This window comes from Sorex fumeus, unplaced genomic scaffold (assembly GCF_029834395.1).
Source record: "Sorex fumeus unplaced genomic scaffold, SorFum_2.1 ptg000011l, whole genome shotgun sequence".
Lineage (NCBI taxonomy): Eukaryota > Metazoa > Chordata > Mammalia > Eulipotyphla > Soricidae > Sorex > Sorex fumeus.
In genome coordinates this window covers 3699622-3712886 of record NW_026606068.1, presented here as the reverse complement: position 1 = coordinate 3712886, position 13265 = coordinate 3699622, and the positions used below count along the sequence as shown (strand labels likewise).

At 44.0% G+C, this 13265-nt stretch overlaps 1 protein-coding gene across 4 annotated transcripts in view; it reads left to right on the top strand.

Annotated features, from left to right (window-relative positions):
• VPS13D (vacuolar protein sorting 13 homolog D) overlaps positions 1-13265 on the top strand; it is a 263887-nt gene that overhangs the window by 98022 nt on the left and 152600 nt on the right. For all 4 annotated transcript variants that reach the window (XM_056111005.1, XM_056111004.1, XM_056111003.1 and 1 more), the window contains exons 35-39: positions 1024-1098; positions 4339-4545; positions 6125-6214; positions 9484-9624; positions 12588-12710. In XM_056111005.1, the coding sequence (XP_055966980.1) occupies positions 1024-1098; positions 4339-4545; positions 6125-6214; positions 9484-9624; positions 12588-12710 (636 nt within the window). The remainder of the gene's footprint in view (positions 1-1023; positions 1099-4338; positions 4546-6124; positions 6215-9483; positions 9625-12587; positions 12711-13265) is intronic.

The following is a 13265-nucleotide window of genomic DNA, read 5'->3' as shown; positions in this document are numbered from 1 at the left end:
ACAATGGAGACATTACTGGTGCCCGCTTGAGCAAATCGATAAACAACGGTAGGACAGGGCTATAGACAGTGCTATAAATTCAAAAAATACATATATTTTTTGAAATTTGTAAAACAAGGGGCCGGAGTGCAGGCCTGGCCTGTGGAGACCCTGAGTTCTATCCCCAGTTCCGTGAATACCACTGGGAGTAGCCCATCTGCATTGCTGGGCCTGAGTCTGGCTGGCTGAGTATTGTTGGGAAGGGCCCCTGGGCCCTCTGAGTGCTACTTGAGAGGCCCCTAAAACAAAGGCAAAGCAAAGAAACACTCAGAGTGCCTGCGAGATGTCCTGTCTCCTCTGTATACTTCCATGGTATTTTCTAGAGTTGTATGGATCATGCTGAGGTTTTATTTTAAATTCAGTTTTTTTCTTCAAAGTTACGTGGCAAATATAACATTTCAGCTTAAAACTTTAAAAATAGTCAATCTGTGGGCTGGAGCAATAATACAGTGACACTTGCCTTGCATGCAGCGAACCCAAATTCCATCCTGGCACCTCATATGGTCCCCTGAGCATGTGATCTCTGAACAAAGAGCCAGGGGTAAACCCGGAGCATTACTGAGTGTGGTGCCGCTCCCACTCCGACAATAAGCAGTCTAGGGAAAATACTTAAAATCCTTAGGGTTCAATTGATAAAAGTCTACTCTTAGGATTCAGCTTTGGGGCCAGAGTGATAGTACAGCAGGGAGGCCATTTGCCTTGCTTGCAGCTGACCCTGGTTCTATCTCCGGCATCCCATATAGTTCCCCGAGCACTGCCAGGAATAATTCCTGAGTGCAGAACCAGGAGTAGCCCCTGAGCATTACTGGGTGTGGCCCAAAAACAAATCAATCAATCAAACAAACAAAAGTAATCAGCTTTGACTAGAGAAATAAAATGTTTTGGTTACCATTTTCTGTATTTTGTCTTTCAGTCTATGGATTTTTTGACATAAAATATTTATAAAATGTATTTATTATCTTTTTCCTATCTCCCCCCGCCCAGAGTTACAGCTGGCAAGACTACAGGAGCTGGGATTCAGCTTGGAAGATTGTCGCAAGGCACTTTTAGTGTGCCAAGGTAATTTGAGAAAGGGTTTCCATTCTTTGTTGTTTGTCACAAGATCTTGTTCCTTTCCTGTTTCCTCCTGGCTACTCCCAGGTGACTTAGAGCAGGTCTTTCTCAGCCTTTTTCTGATGCTGACCCCCTCCTGACCTCATTCCCTTCCTCTGCCTCCCAGTCCACTGGTTGGCCCCTAATCACTTACGCTGTGCCCCTTTTTATCCTGGGCTGGGAAATTCTGATTCAAGAGCTGCACTGACAGAGGGACTCACTGTGAGTCTGGAGTCTTGGACTGGGGACCATGAGCAGCAGTGTTTATGCTGGGCGAGCCTCTGGGCGCTGGTGCCATGGCTTGGCTTCAGCTCCTCCGTGCCACTGACTGGTGACTTGGGCACATTACTCACCTCTTTGTACCAGTGCGTCATTGTGAAAGGAGAGAACGCTGCCTTCCCTCGTTGATGCCCACAGTAGGAGATATGCAACTGTCCGCCAGTTAGCAGCATTGGTCGCCTTGTTGGGTTTTGGCCATTGATGGAGTTTTTCTGTTGTTACTAAGTCCTCATAGTGCTTGGATGTGGTTTTACCACCCTCGCCTCAATGAAGGACGAGCTCAGAAGGATCAGATCAGTACCTTTTCTAACTGCCGTCTTCATTCTGCTGCCACATGCTGCCTTCCACCTTCCTCTCTGTTCCCCTTTCTCATAAAAGACACAGCAAGGGAGTTGGGAGATAGTCATACCTGGCATGAACTGGACCCAGGCTGCGTTCCTAGCACCACAAGATCCTGAGCATCTCCAGGTATAGCCCTGGAGGCCCTCAAGTAGCACCCTAATGTTACCTGGGAGCCCCCACACTGCTGGGGTGGCTCCAGTAACCCAGCACTGTAGAACCCGAGCAGTATTGTATTTGTGGGGCCCTTGAACTGAGCTGATGGCCCAGTTGACCAGGAACGGTGAGAGGTGCCCCTGCCTCCCCTGGACAGCTTGGGAGGCCCAGCACCCCAGTCATGTCCCCTCCACCCAGACACAGTCAAAGGTAGTCTTTATATATTTAAGTTTTGTTTCCCTGAATAATACACACACACACACACACACACACACACACATATGTATGTACATAGTGTTTTGTATATTGAAAGGTTGGACTTCAAATATGATTCTATAGGCTTTATAATACAGCTTTATTGAGTTACCGTTGCTGACTTGCTGTAGTATACATAATATCGATGGTCTCATCCTAGTGAAATTGTTTGTAATGATGTTTCACATTAACTTGGAGGACATAATTTAGCCATTTCTTCGTTGTTCATTTTTTCAATGTCCTACATAATTTTATATAAAATATTTTTGGCATGAATTGTTGGTCATATATATATATATTTTTTCTTTTGGGGTCATACCTGTAAGTGCACAGGGGTTACTCCTGGTTGTGCACTCAGGAATTTCTCCTGGCGGTGCTCAGGGGGACCATATGAAATGCTCGGAATTGAACCTGGATCAGCCGCGTGCAAGGCAAACGCCCTACCCGCTGTGCTATCGCCCCAGCCCCTGGCCATATATTTTTTAAGTATTTTCTTGGTAGAGAGACTTTATGTTGTAGATACTGGATAACAGGGCATATAGATACTGGGTCACAGGGCATAGCTTTTTTTGCCTTTGAGCGATAGCACATTGGTAGGGCGTTTGCCTTACAAGCGGCCAACATGGCCGACCCGAGTTCAATTCCTCTGCCCCTCTCGGAGAGCCGGCAAGCTACCGAGAGTATCTCACCTGCATAGCAAAGCCTGGCAAGCTACCCGTGACGTATTCAATATGCCAAACACAGTAACAACAAGTCTCACGATGGAGACGTTACTGGGCCCGCTCGAGCAAATCGATGAACAATGGGAGGACCGTGACTTGAACTGACAAAACTTTTCCTAAAAAAAGATTGTAGCAGATTCTACCTTGACCCAATATGTGTGAAAATGCTGGTCTCACCACATTAGTGGAAGCATTAACTATTTTTTTCTTTCCAGAGTTTCTTTAATTTTGTTTTTGTCTAATTATTATTGCTTTTTGGTTTAATTCACTTCATGTCCCTTAATGTTTACGTTTTCTTGCTTTCTCTCTCTGTCTCTCTGTCTCTCTGTCTGTCTCTCTCTCTCTCTCTCTCCCTCCCTCCCTCTCTCTCTCTCTTTTCAAAGACACTGTAAAATTTTTTTAATAGCCTGGGAAATGGCTCAGGTAGTAGAGCACATGCTTAGTATGTGTGAGGTGTGAGGCCTGTAAGACGGCCCCTGGCACCACCTCGCATCATTGGGTGTAACTCTCCTGACCCCTGCACACCAGAGCCCAGGCTCAGCTGAGTGTGGCTCCCATAAAATACTTTTTGCAACACTTGCCTGGGTTTTTGTCAGTTTCCATTTAGTTATTAAGCAGAGCATAGTTCCATGAGAGGGCCAGGACAGTTAATGTTTATCGAGCCAAGCTCCTCACAGAGAACTGTGTATGCTTCCTCTGCTTGTCATTCCTCTTACTGGGTCTGTGGGGAACAGAGCAAGTAACTTGCCAGGGACTCAGCATCTCGTAAGTGCAGGGTCAGAAACCAGGCCACCTTGTCCAGAGCACTTGGCTTGTCACCACTTCCTACTGTTGCATGTCCCGCCCTTTGGTGATTTCATTGAGGGTTCTGTCCCATGACATCCTTTCCCTTCAGCTTTCCTTTTCCTTCCCTTCAGCAAGCTGTGGCCTTCCAGGGCCTGTTACTTAACTGTTGAGTGGGACACACCTGAGATGCACATTGCTTTCTCTTCTGGAAATTAGTGATGGGTCGAAAAGACAAAGTAGGTAACAACCAGAATATTTGGTAATTCAGAGAAGCCCATCGGTTCCTGTGAAACCAGGGAAAATTTAAGCCTGGGGAACCATATGACACCTTGGATTTGGATTTTCTCCTTTCCTCCTCTCTGAGCTCCCTCAGCAGATACCTTAGCTGAGGGGTGCTGTTTGTTCCCTTGGGAGGCATTTTGCTCCAGATTGTTTAAGGTGTGGTAAACCTGAGTGGAAGGGGTACAACAAAGTGGCCCTGGTTTGTGCAAAAGCCCCTTTTCTGTTACTAGACCAGAGTTTTCTCTCTTAAGTCTCAGAATACATCTGGGATCCAGGTTCTTCTGGGGTGTCGAGTAGATCCCTTTGAACTTTATTTTTCCATTTCCTCTGGGTTGCATGAGTAGCTGTGGGAATGGGTTGAACTGATCTCCTTTTAATTTTCTTAAAGGCCAGTTGAAAAAGGCAGCCAGTTGGTTGTTTAAGAACGCTGAGCCTCTGAAGTCTCTGTCCCAGGCCGCTCCTAGCCGAGAGAGCCCTGGGTCGGTGCCAGCACAGCTGATCTCGGGCGTGGAGGTCAGAGCCGAGAGCGTGTGCATCTGTTTCATTGACGACTGCATGGATTGCGATGTGCCCCTGGCCGAGCTCACCTTCTCCCGTGAGTGCTTCCCTCAGGGACAGACACCGCAAGTGGGGTGGAGTGGTCGGTCTTTTATAAAGGTCTTTATGCTCTGTTTGGTAGTGTGGGTGACAGATTTATTGGTCTTTTGAAGAGATATTTACTAGCCATATGTCCTCGTCAGCCTAGATGGCACAATGGCACAGGGATGCTAGACATTCTCCGCAATGAAATCTTCGTTAAAGATGTTAGCTAAATCATCCCCCACCTCACCACTTTACTTGTTAGGTATCCAAAGCTTGTAGCATGTTTCATTGTTAAAGGCATTTGAAAAAATAAACTCAGAAAATAATGTTTTCTACCCACTTTAGCTTTTGAAAAGACTGAACTGATTTGTGAGCCGATTTATAGTGGGCAGCTGCCCTCAGAGTCACCTCCCTCTGAGCCTCTGAGAACTGTCCATCAGTAGAAAGGCGCTGGGACAGAAGTTCTTTTGGGCCACATCCACTGGTACTTGGGGGTTGCTCCTGGTGCCCTCCGAGCTATCCCTGACCCCTGGGAAGTAGACTTTCTTTTTTTTTCTTTTTTTTTCCTCTTTTTTTTGGGGGGGGGGGGTTACACTCAGCTGTGCTCAGGACTTACTCCTGGCTCTACATTCAGGGACTATTTCTGGTGGGATTTGAGGGATCCTCTGAGGTACTGGGGATTGAACCTGGCTGGCGGCATACAAGGTCAGCTCCCTCCTCCTGTACTATCTCTCCAGTCCTGTGGATAGAGGTTCTTTATCCTGAATCCAGTCATTGCAAGCTGGGTTAGAGAAGGCTCACTTAAGTGTTTATTTTGAACTTTCTGTTGTTTTGGTCTTGCAGTCTCTTCTCCCTTCGAGGAAGTTCTGCTCTCAGGCTTTCATGGGACCTTGTGGTGTTTCCATTTCACGGTGCTGTGGACACCACAAGGCGTGCTGGGGGCAAGTAGCTTCGAATTCTGACTTGCCTCCAAAAGTACCCTTTCTGCAGGAAGTAATAGATTGGTTTTCTTTCTTCTTTTTTTTTTGGATCACACCTGCTGATGCTCAGGGGTTACTCCTGGCTCTGCACTCAGGAATTACTCCTGGAGTTGCTCAGGGGACCATATGGGATGCTTGGGATCAGTCCTGAGTCAGTAGCATGCAAGACAAATGCTCTACATGCTACACTGTTGCTCTGTCTCATAGATCGGTTTTCTATGGTAATCCTACATTTTTGAGCTGATAATTACTGGATCCTCAGTATGTTTATCAGTATGCTTTCTCGGATTTGCATGGAAAACTATGTTTTTTTTATGTTTCTAGGCATTTTACTTAGATGTGGGTGCGAGGCTGGGTTTGTGAATAGGCAAAGGAGGCATTTGCTTAGGCACAACCAGTAAAGGGGTACTCCCACCCAAACTTGGTACTAGTGGAAAATATTTCAATGCAGAGTTTAAAAAAAAAATCATAATTCATGCCAAAAAAAAAAAGTCCCTGAAGAAGAAAAGTCGCCTCTGTGCTTTTGAGTGAAATCATCAGCATTTAGCTACAACTCACAAAGTCCTGGTGATACCTGTCTCGCCTCCGCAGTGATATTTGCTTTTATTGCAGGTCTGAATTTTCTTCAGCGTGTGAGAACTAGTCCTGAAGGCTACGCCCACTTCACTCTCTCTGGAGATTATTATAACCGCGCTCTCTCGGGTCAGTATAAGCAGACATTATCATAAAATTTAAAAATATACTTAGATTGGTGTTTGAATATTAAATATAATTAAATATTATGAATTTTATAAAAATAAAATAAAATAATTAAAAATAAATGTACTTAGGTGTTTGCTGGGGTCTTTTTCTATATAACTTTTACCCACGAGGGAAGAGTGGGGGAAGGACAAGGAAAGATTAAAACCAAGTGCATAAATGCAAAAAACACAGATCTTTCCTTTTTTTGAAAAACTTATATATACGGTCACGGTCCCAGTCCTTCCATTGTTCACTGATTTGCTCGAGCGGGCCCAGTAACGTCTCCATCATGAGACTTGTTGTTACTGTGTTTGTCATATCAAATATGTCACGGGTAGCTTGCCAGGCTCTGCCGTGCAGGCTAGATACTCTCGGTAGCTTGCTGGGCTCTCCAAGAGGGGCGGAGGAATCGAACTCGAGTCAGCCATGTTGGCTGCGTGCAAGCCAAACGCCCTACAACTGTGCTATGCTCCAGCGAAACTTATATGTTGCAACTTATATGTTGCGACTAAATTATTTAATATGTTTTTATAGTTCATTCTTTTATTTTTTTTTGTGGGTGTTTGGGTGTTTATGGGACCACACCTGGTGAAACTCAGGAGTTACTCCTGGCTCTACACTCAGGAATTACTCCTGGTGGTGCTCAGGGGACCGTACGGGATGTTGGGGATTGAACCCGGGGCCTCTGCATACAAGGCAAGAGCCTTACCCACTGTGCTATTTCTCTAACCCTCGTTAATTCTTTTTGATCCTGGAGTTTGGTTCATGCCAGAGCATGAAATTGCTCAGTGGTAAAGGATATTTGTCTCGCCCTCAGAGTAGCTATATTTCAAGGGAGAGTTCTGCCCACAAGCTTTTTTAGGCATCAAGCTGCCTCGCAGCCTGCTGGACTTGATTTGTTCGAAGAGTCCTGAGTCCATGGGAGTGCCTTGCCAGGCACTTAAAGGGGAACATGATAGAGCAGAGTAAGCTCTCTGGCTGTGCGGCAAGGAGTGTTGGGCTTCCTTCTGCTGCAAAGACAAAGGGAAGGGCTTGGCTCTGGCAGGTGATGGTTCCTAAGCACTGGCCTTTGTTGGCAGCTGCAGAGTGGTGCGGTGCAGTTGCAGGCTTAGGCCACGGGCACTCTCTCCCTTTGCTCTCAGTAGAAAAACGAAGCCCCTATCTTGCTGTGGCTAATTGTTCTAGGTGGAGGCCACATTTAATTGTATAAACTAGTGGACCTTTCCTTCTCTATTCTGGATTCATTTAAAGGTAACATGTCCTAACCATTTGAGAGAAACTCGTATGTGGCATCTGGTAGCCATTCTTTTGAGAAGCATTGTTTTCCCTGAGCAAATATGGCTGACTTTTACAGTTGTATAAGCACATCCAGGGGCCTGTGTGCAGAGGGCAATGTATATCTGCTGCCTCCTGGATTTATTTAGTTATTACTTTTTCTCTTTATTTTACTGAAAGAAATTTGCTTAGAAAGCTGTGAGGGGAGAGAAATAGAAGAATGCATGTTCCAGAGAGCTTAAAAAGCAAGTGACGATGTTGTTGTTAAGTCACCTGATCTGTGACTGATTTGGTATATGTAGAAAATGGTTAAAAGTTAACTGACCCTGAAAGTTGGATTTTTAAACAACATGTCACTGTCACTGTCACTGTCCTCCCGTTGTTCATCGATTTGCTCGAGCGGGCCCAGTAACATCTCCATTTTGAGACTTGTTGTTACTGTGTTTGGCATATTGAATACGTCACGGGTAGCTTGCCAGGCTCTGCCGTGCGGGCGAGATACTCTCGGTAGCTTGCCAGGCTCTCTCAGAGAGGCGGAGGAATCAAACCCGGCTCAGCCGGGCTGTCTGCGTGCAAGGCAAACGCCCTACCGCTGTGCTATCGCTTTTTTTTAATGTCAGAAATTAATTGTGGTGTTACTAAATATTGGTGAAGATTAGCTCTTATTTCCTGGTGTTGTAATTGTAAATTGGTACAATAACTTTGATTACATGGGTTCATAAAGTTGAGTATAAATGTTCGTCAGCCTAGCCCTATACTTTTATGATTAAATTCTGGGGAATCTTGTCTGTGTGTGTGTGCGCCCAGGCTAAGATAAGTACAAGACTTCTTGTGATACTGTTCTTTCTGACTGCACAAAACTGGTGTCAAGGAAAGTCTCCCAGTACTGGATTTGATTAAGACATTGTATACTCGTTAGTGGGTTACAATTCAGGTGAAAATTATATGTATTTGTGAAAGGATATATACGTGATATTCTATTTATGTGAAGATTCCCAGCAGGACAAACTGATCAATATGTTCTTAAGAAATGTATGCCCAAGCACAAAAATTTATAAGTCTATAACTGTACCTCATGGTGTTTCACTAATTAAAAAAAAATAAGTTAAAAAAAAAAGAAATGTGGGGCTGGAGCGATAGCACAGTGGGTAGGGCATTTGCCTTGCACGCGTCTGACCTGGGTTCGATTCCCAGCATCCCATATGGTCCCCCGAGCACCGCCAGGAGTAATTCCTGAGTGCAGAGCCAGGAGGAACCCCTGCGCATCGCCGGGTGTGACCCAAAAAGCAAAAAAAAAAAAAAAAAAAGAAATGTATGCATATGTTGTGAACTTACAAAGAGCCAGGAAGTGATTATGCTAGTGGTTACCAAGAATTTGGTGAGAAGCTGGGGGAGTGGAATTGGAAGGTGGTCCCCTCCAATCAGCGGCTTCAAAGGAAATGTTTTGTTTCTTTTTAAAGCAGGAAAGTGGTGTTTTCACTTATTTTTAATCTTTGAGCAATACATATATGCTTAGATACTGCCGATCTGTTGTTTGTTTGATGTGAAAAGAATTAATTTTCTAGTATGCTCCTTTATTCAGCGTAGGGTTTCTTGAGCTAAGCAGGAGTTACTTCAGTCACTATTTCTACTTTTCCTGCTTTTCCAGTCGGAGACTCCTTTTTCAAGTGGAGTGGATCTTGAGCAGATTTGCCTGCCCTTGAGTGCAAGAGCGTACTTTACTTCTGCTCTCCTTCCTCCCACCTCTGGGACCACAGTGGACGTGTATATAGCTGCTCTTAGAAAGCACGGGCTTCCGGAGGGGATTTGTAACTACAGATTGTGCTCTCATAGTGAAATCAAATTAAATATAGAAGTTATTAAGCTCGACTTTGTCTCTGCATTTGTGAGAAGTGTTTCCCCATAAACTCTTGATATCTGCTGAACAGATGTCTTATTTCCTGTGTTCTTTTTAGGCTGGGAACCATTTATCGAGCCATGGCCATGTTCAGTGTCTTGGCAGCAGCAGTCAGCTAGTCGTCTCCATCCCCCCCGACTGAAGCTGGAAGTCAAGGCCAAATCCCGTTTGGATATCAATATCACTTCCGTACTAATTGGTGAGTAGGAGACCGGTACCTTTCTTTCAGTACCCAAATTCCTTGTCCGGCGGACTGCGAAAACTGGTTTGTGAAACACATGGGCTCCTATCTGGCATCATTTATTCACCACAACTCCTTTCCTGAAGCTTTCTAAGCCCACGTTCTACTCAACCGTGGCATCAGAGTTGCCATCCCATGCACTAAAGCAATTGCTTAGACTGCTCGGGAGCCATAAATGTCTGATGAACCCCAGCCATTGAAAGTCTAGAAAATCCTTTAGATGCCCTTCTAATAGGCACTTCACAGAAGAGTTCTTCAATGGTATAAAAGAATTGTCATGCTGTTATATCAGGATAACGTGCCTCTGCTGTTTCCCATAAAGTTTCATGCTGACCTAATTCGGAGACTCACTGGGCTTGAAGGGTTGCCAAGATAATGGCGTGTGTGTTCCAGAAGTTTTTCTGACAACATTGAATTGTACATTCCTAGATTTGATGCTCTGAGTCACAGCCAGTTTTGCTTGTATTTATAACACGTAATAAGAGAATAATGATAATTATGCAATCAGGTAGCTCCTACTTTCACTAAGAAAACTCAAACAGACTGAATTTTTGATCCTCAGAATCTCATTTTTTTGTTAATACTGAAGTTGTCTCTGAGTGATAACACATACTATTACACATCTGGAATGTTCCACTGTTTCACAGTATTGGATCTCCCTCTCTCTCTCTCTCTCTCTCTCTCTCTCTCTCTCTCTTTCTCTCTCACACATATCACCTTTGTGATAGTAAATTACTTTTTGAGGTTTAGGTATTTATTTTTTTAAGTTTGTTTTTGTTTTTGCGCTATATCCAGAGTTGTTCAGGGGCTACACACTCAATGCTTGGGGGTCTCTTCTCGAGGTGCTCAGAGAAAAGTAATGCTGGGGGTCAAGGCTGTGTGTGCGCGCACGCGCGTGTGTGTGTATGTGTGTGTGTGTGTGTACTAACTGTTCTCCAGTTCTGTGAACTATCTTACTTGCCCTGTTCATTCTTTTTTTTTTTTTTTAATTTTTAAGTTTTTGGGTCACACTTGGCAATACTATTCCTGGCTCCTCACTCAGAAATTCCTTCTGACATTACTGGGGGATCATATGGAATGTCAGGGATCAAACCTGGGTTGGGTGCATGCAAGACAAATACTCACCTGCTGCACTATCTCTCCAGCCCCTAGCCTTGTTTATTCTTCTATGTTACTTATATTTTTATATTGTTTCTTTGTAATCAGTGTACCTGGAAGGTTAGATTAAGTTTGGGGTAGTATTGTGAAAGCTACAATAAATATGATCTATCTTTACAGAGTTCTACTTATAATTCACATGAGCATGTGTCTATTTAAAATTACCATCCAAAGGACATTCTTATTAGTGGTAAAGGAGCAGGCCCAGTAACGTCTCCATTGGAGACTTTGTTGTTACTGTGTTTGGCATATCAAATACGTCACAGGGAGCTTGCCAGGCTCTGCCGTGCGGGCAAGATACTCTCGGTAGCTTGCCGGGCTCTCCGAGAGGGGTGGAGGAATCGAACTCGGGTCGGCCATGTTGGCTGCGTGCAAGGCAAACGCCCTACCGAGGGTTTTACAAATTCATTTAATTGAATTATATTTGAGTAAAATATAATTTAGTTTTAGTTGTAGCTCTGATGATTGGGCATTTGTATATACTGTGAAATGATCCCAACAATAATTCTATTTACTATCTTGGCAACTTTGAGGTTTGCAGTGTCGTATTATTGATTATATTTTCCATATTCAACTTTATAAGTCCTTCACTTATTTTGTTACGGAGAGCTTGTATCTCTGATTTCCTTTCTCTCATTTTGTCTGCCTCCCCCTTTAAACTTCAATTTCTTATTCCTGATACTGTGCCTACACCAGAAACATTGTTGTCAACTCTTAGTATCTCAGTCTCATTTAAATTGTCAGTATTGGATGTGAAAATTGCAAATCAGTAATTCTTATTTTAAGAGTGCAATATCTTAATTAGTATAAAAGACCTTCATACAGGTGTGGTACATGATTTTGTCAGCATGCTATCGCCATTACAGTTTTCCTCTCCAGAGAGTGAACTCCTGGCCAGGGGATAGCTCAGAGGGCTGGAGTGCGTGCTTATTGTGTGTATATCTCACAGGGCTGAAGTGCCTGCTCATTGTGTGTATAGTTCAGAGGGTTGGAAAGTGCTTTTTGTGCATGCTCCACCTTCCCAGGAAGGCCTGGGTTTGATCCCTCTCGCTGCACAGTTCCCTTAGCACCGCTGGGAGGACCTCTCAGCACCCAGCCAGAAGTAGCCTTCAGCCTCACCAGGCATAATGGACAAACTGACCACAACAACTAAGAGTTAAGCCATTCTAGGAGCACTCTCAACTGGGTTTGGGCCTCCTGAATTTGGTTGTTTTTCACAACCTCCTCCTTGGTTTCCTTCAAGCCCTCAGTGTTGGCATACCATGCTCTTCACAAAGGAACCAATTTTCTTTTCCTGATTCTTTGCCCTGTTCCTCCCCCGAATCTCCAATATGCCATGTGCTTTTGTGTCTTAGGGCCTTTGCATGTGCTGTGCCCTCTCTATCTCCGCTCCATGCCGCTCTATCCTCTTAGCCTCCCTCGTTCCGGCAGATTCCTGTGCACATCAGTGCGCATGCTCATTCCAGCTGGAGCAGAGCAAGTCACCCCAGCTGTGCACCAATTGAATTTTATTTATATCCTTGTTTTAGTTTCTTTCACGTTGTGGTGTAGTTTTGTGGTGCTGGTTGTTTTGTTAACAGTAATTTCTTCCAGGGGAGTATGAGGTTCTCCAGGGGATAAACTTTCTCAGAATCTAACACAGTGCCTTGCATGTAGTGAGGCATTCAACAAAAGCTTGTTTTACTGAATTGAAGTTATTTGACTTGTGCCCTCAATTTTTTCTCCTTCTGTTCTTAATAATTTCTTTGGGGAATTCTCTTTAGACCAGTATGTAAGTACCAAGGAATCATGGATGGCAGATTACTGTAAACAGGACAAGGAAATCGAATCAACCACATCAGAAGACTGGATGGGCTCTTCAGTGGATCCTCCATGCTTTGGACAAAGTAAGATTTTCCTTCACAAATGTCTGAATAAATCACTATTACCCTTCTGAGCCATGTTTCATTGGGAACTCCAAATAGAACCATTACTTTCTGTGGGGAAAAAAAAACCCCTACATTCTGCCTATCTTCTGTAGTTCTGTTTTAATCTTTGCAAAGACATTTTTCTGGCACAAGCTCCTGAACTTTTAATATGAGCTCTAATTCCACCTCTGTGGGAGAGTGAGGACTTGCAATATACAGTTTCTAAATTCTGGTAATGTTGCAGATGAACTGGTGCACCTGAAAAATGCATCAAGATCAGCTAGCTATCGGTCGTTTTGTGTTTTACTTGGCAAAACCTTAGATTTTCCAATTGTCTGAAAGTTAAAAACATCTTTTCAGCCTTCCAAATATAAAGATAGAGAATTTGGTATATTCTTGAAAGAGGGAGGGCAGGATCCCATGTGGAAAAAATTGTTCAATGGGGGCCCTGTATTGTTCATAAAATATAAAAGATGTGAATGCCTAACTTCTTGAAGAAAGAGGAGTTGCTTTGTTCTCTGTTAATGATGTTTT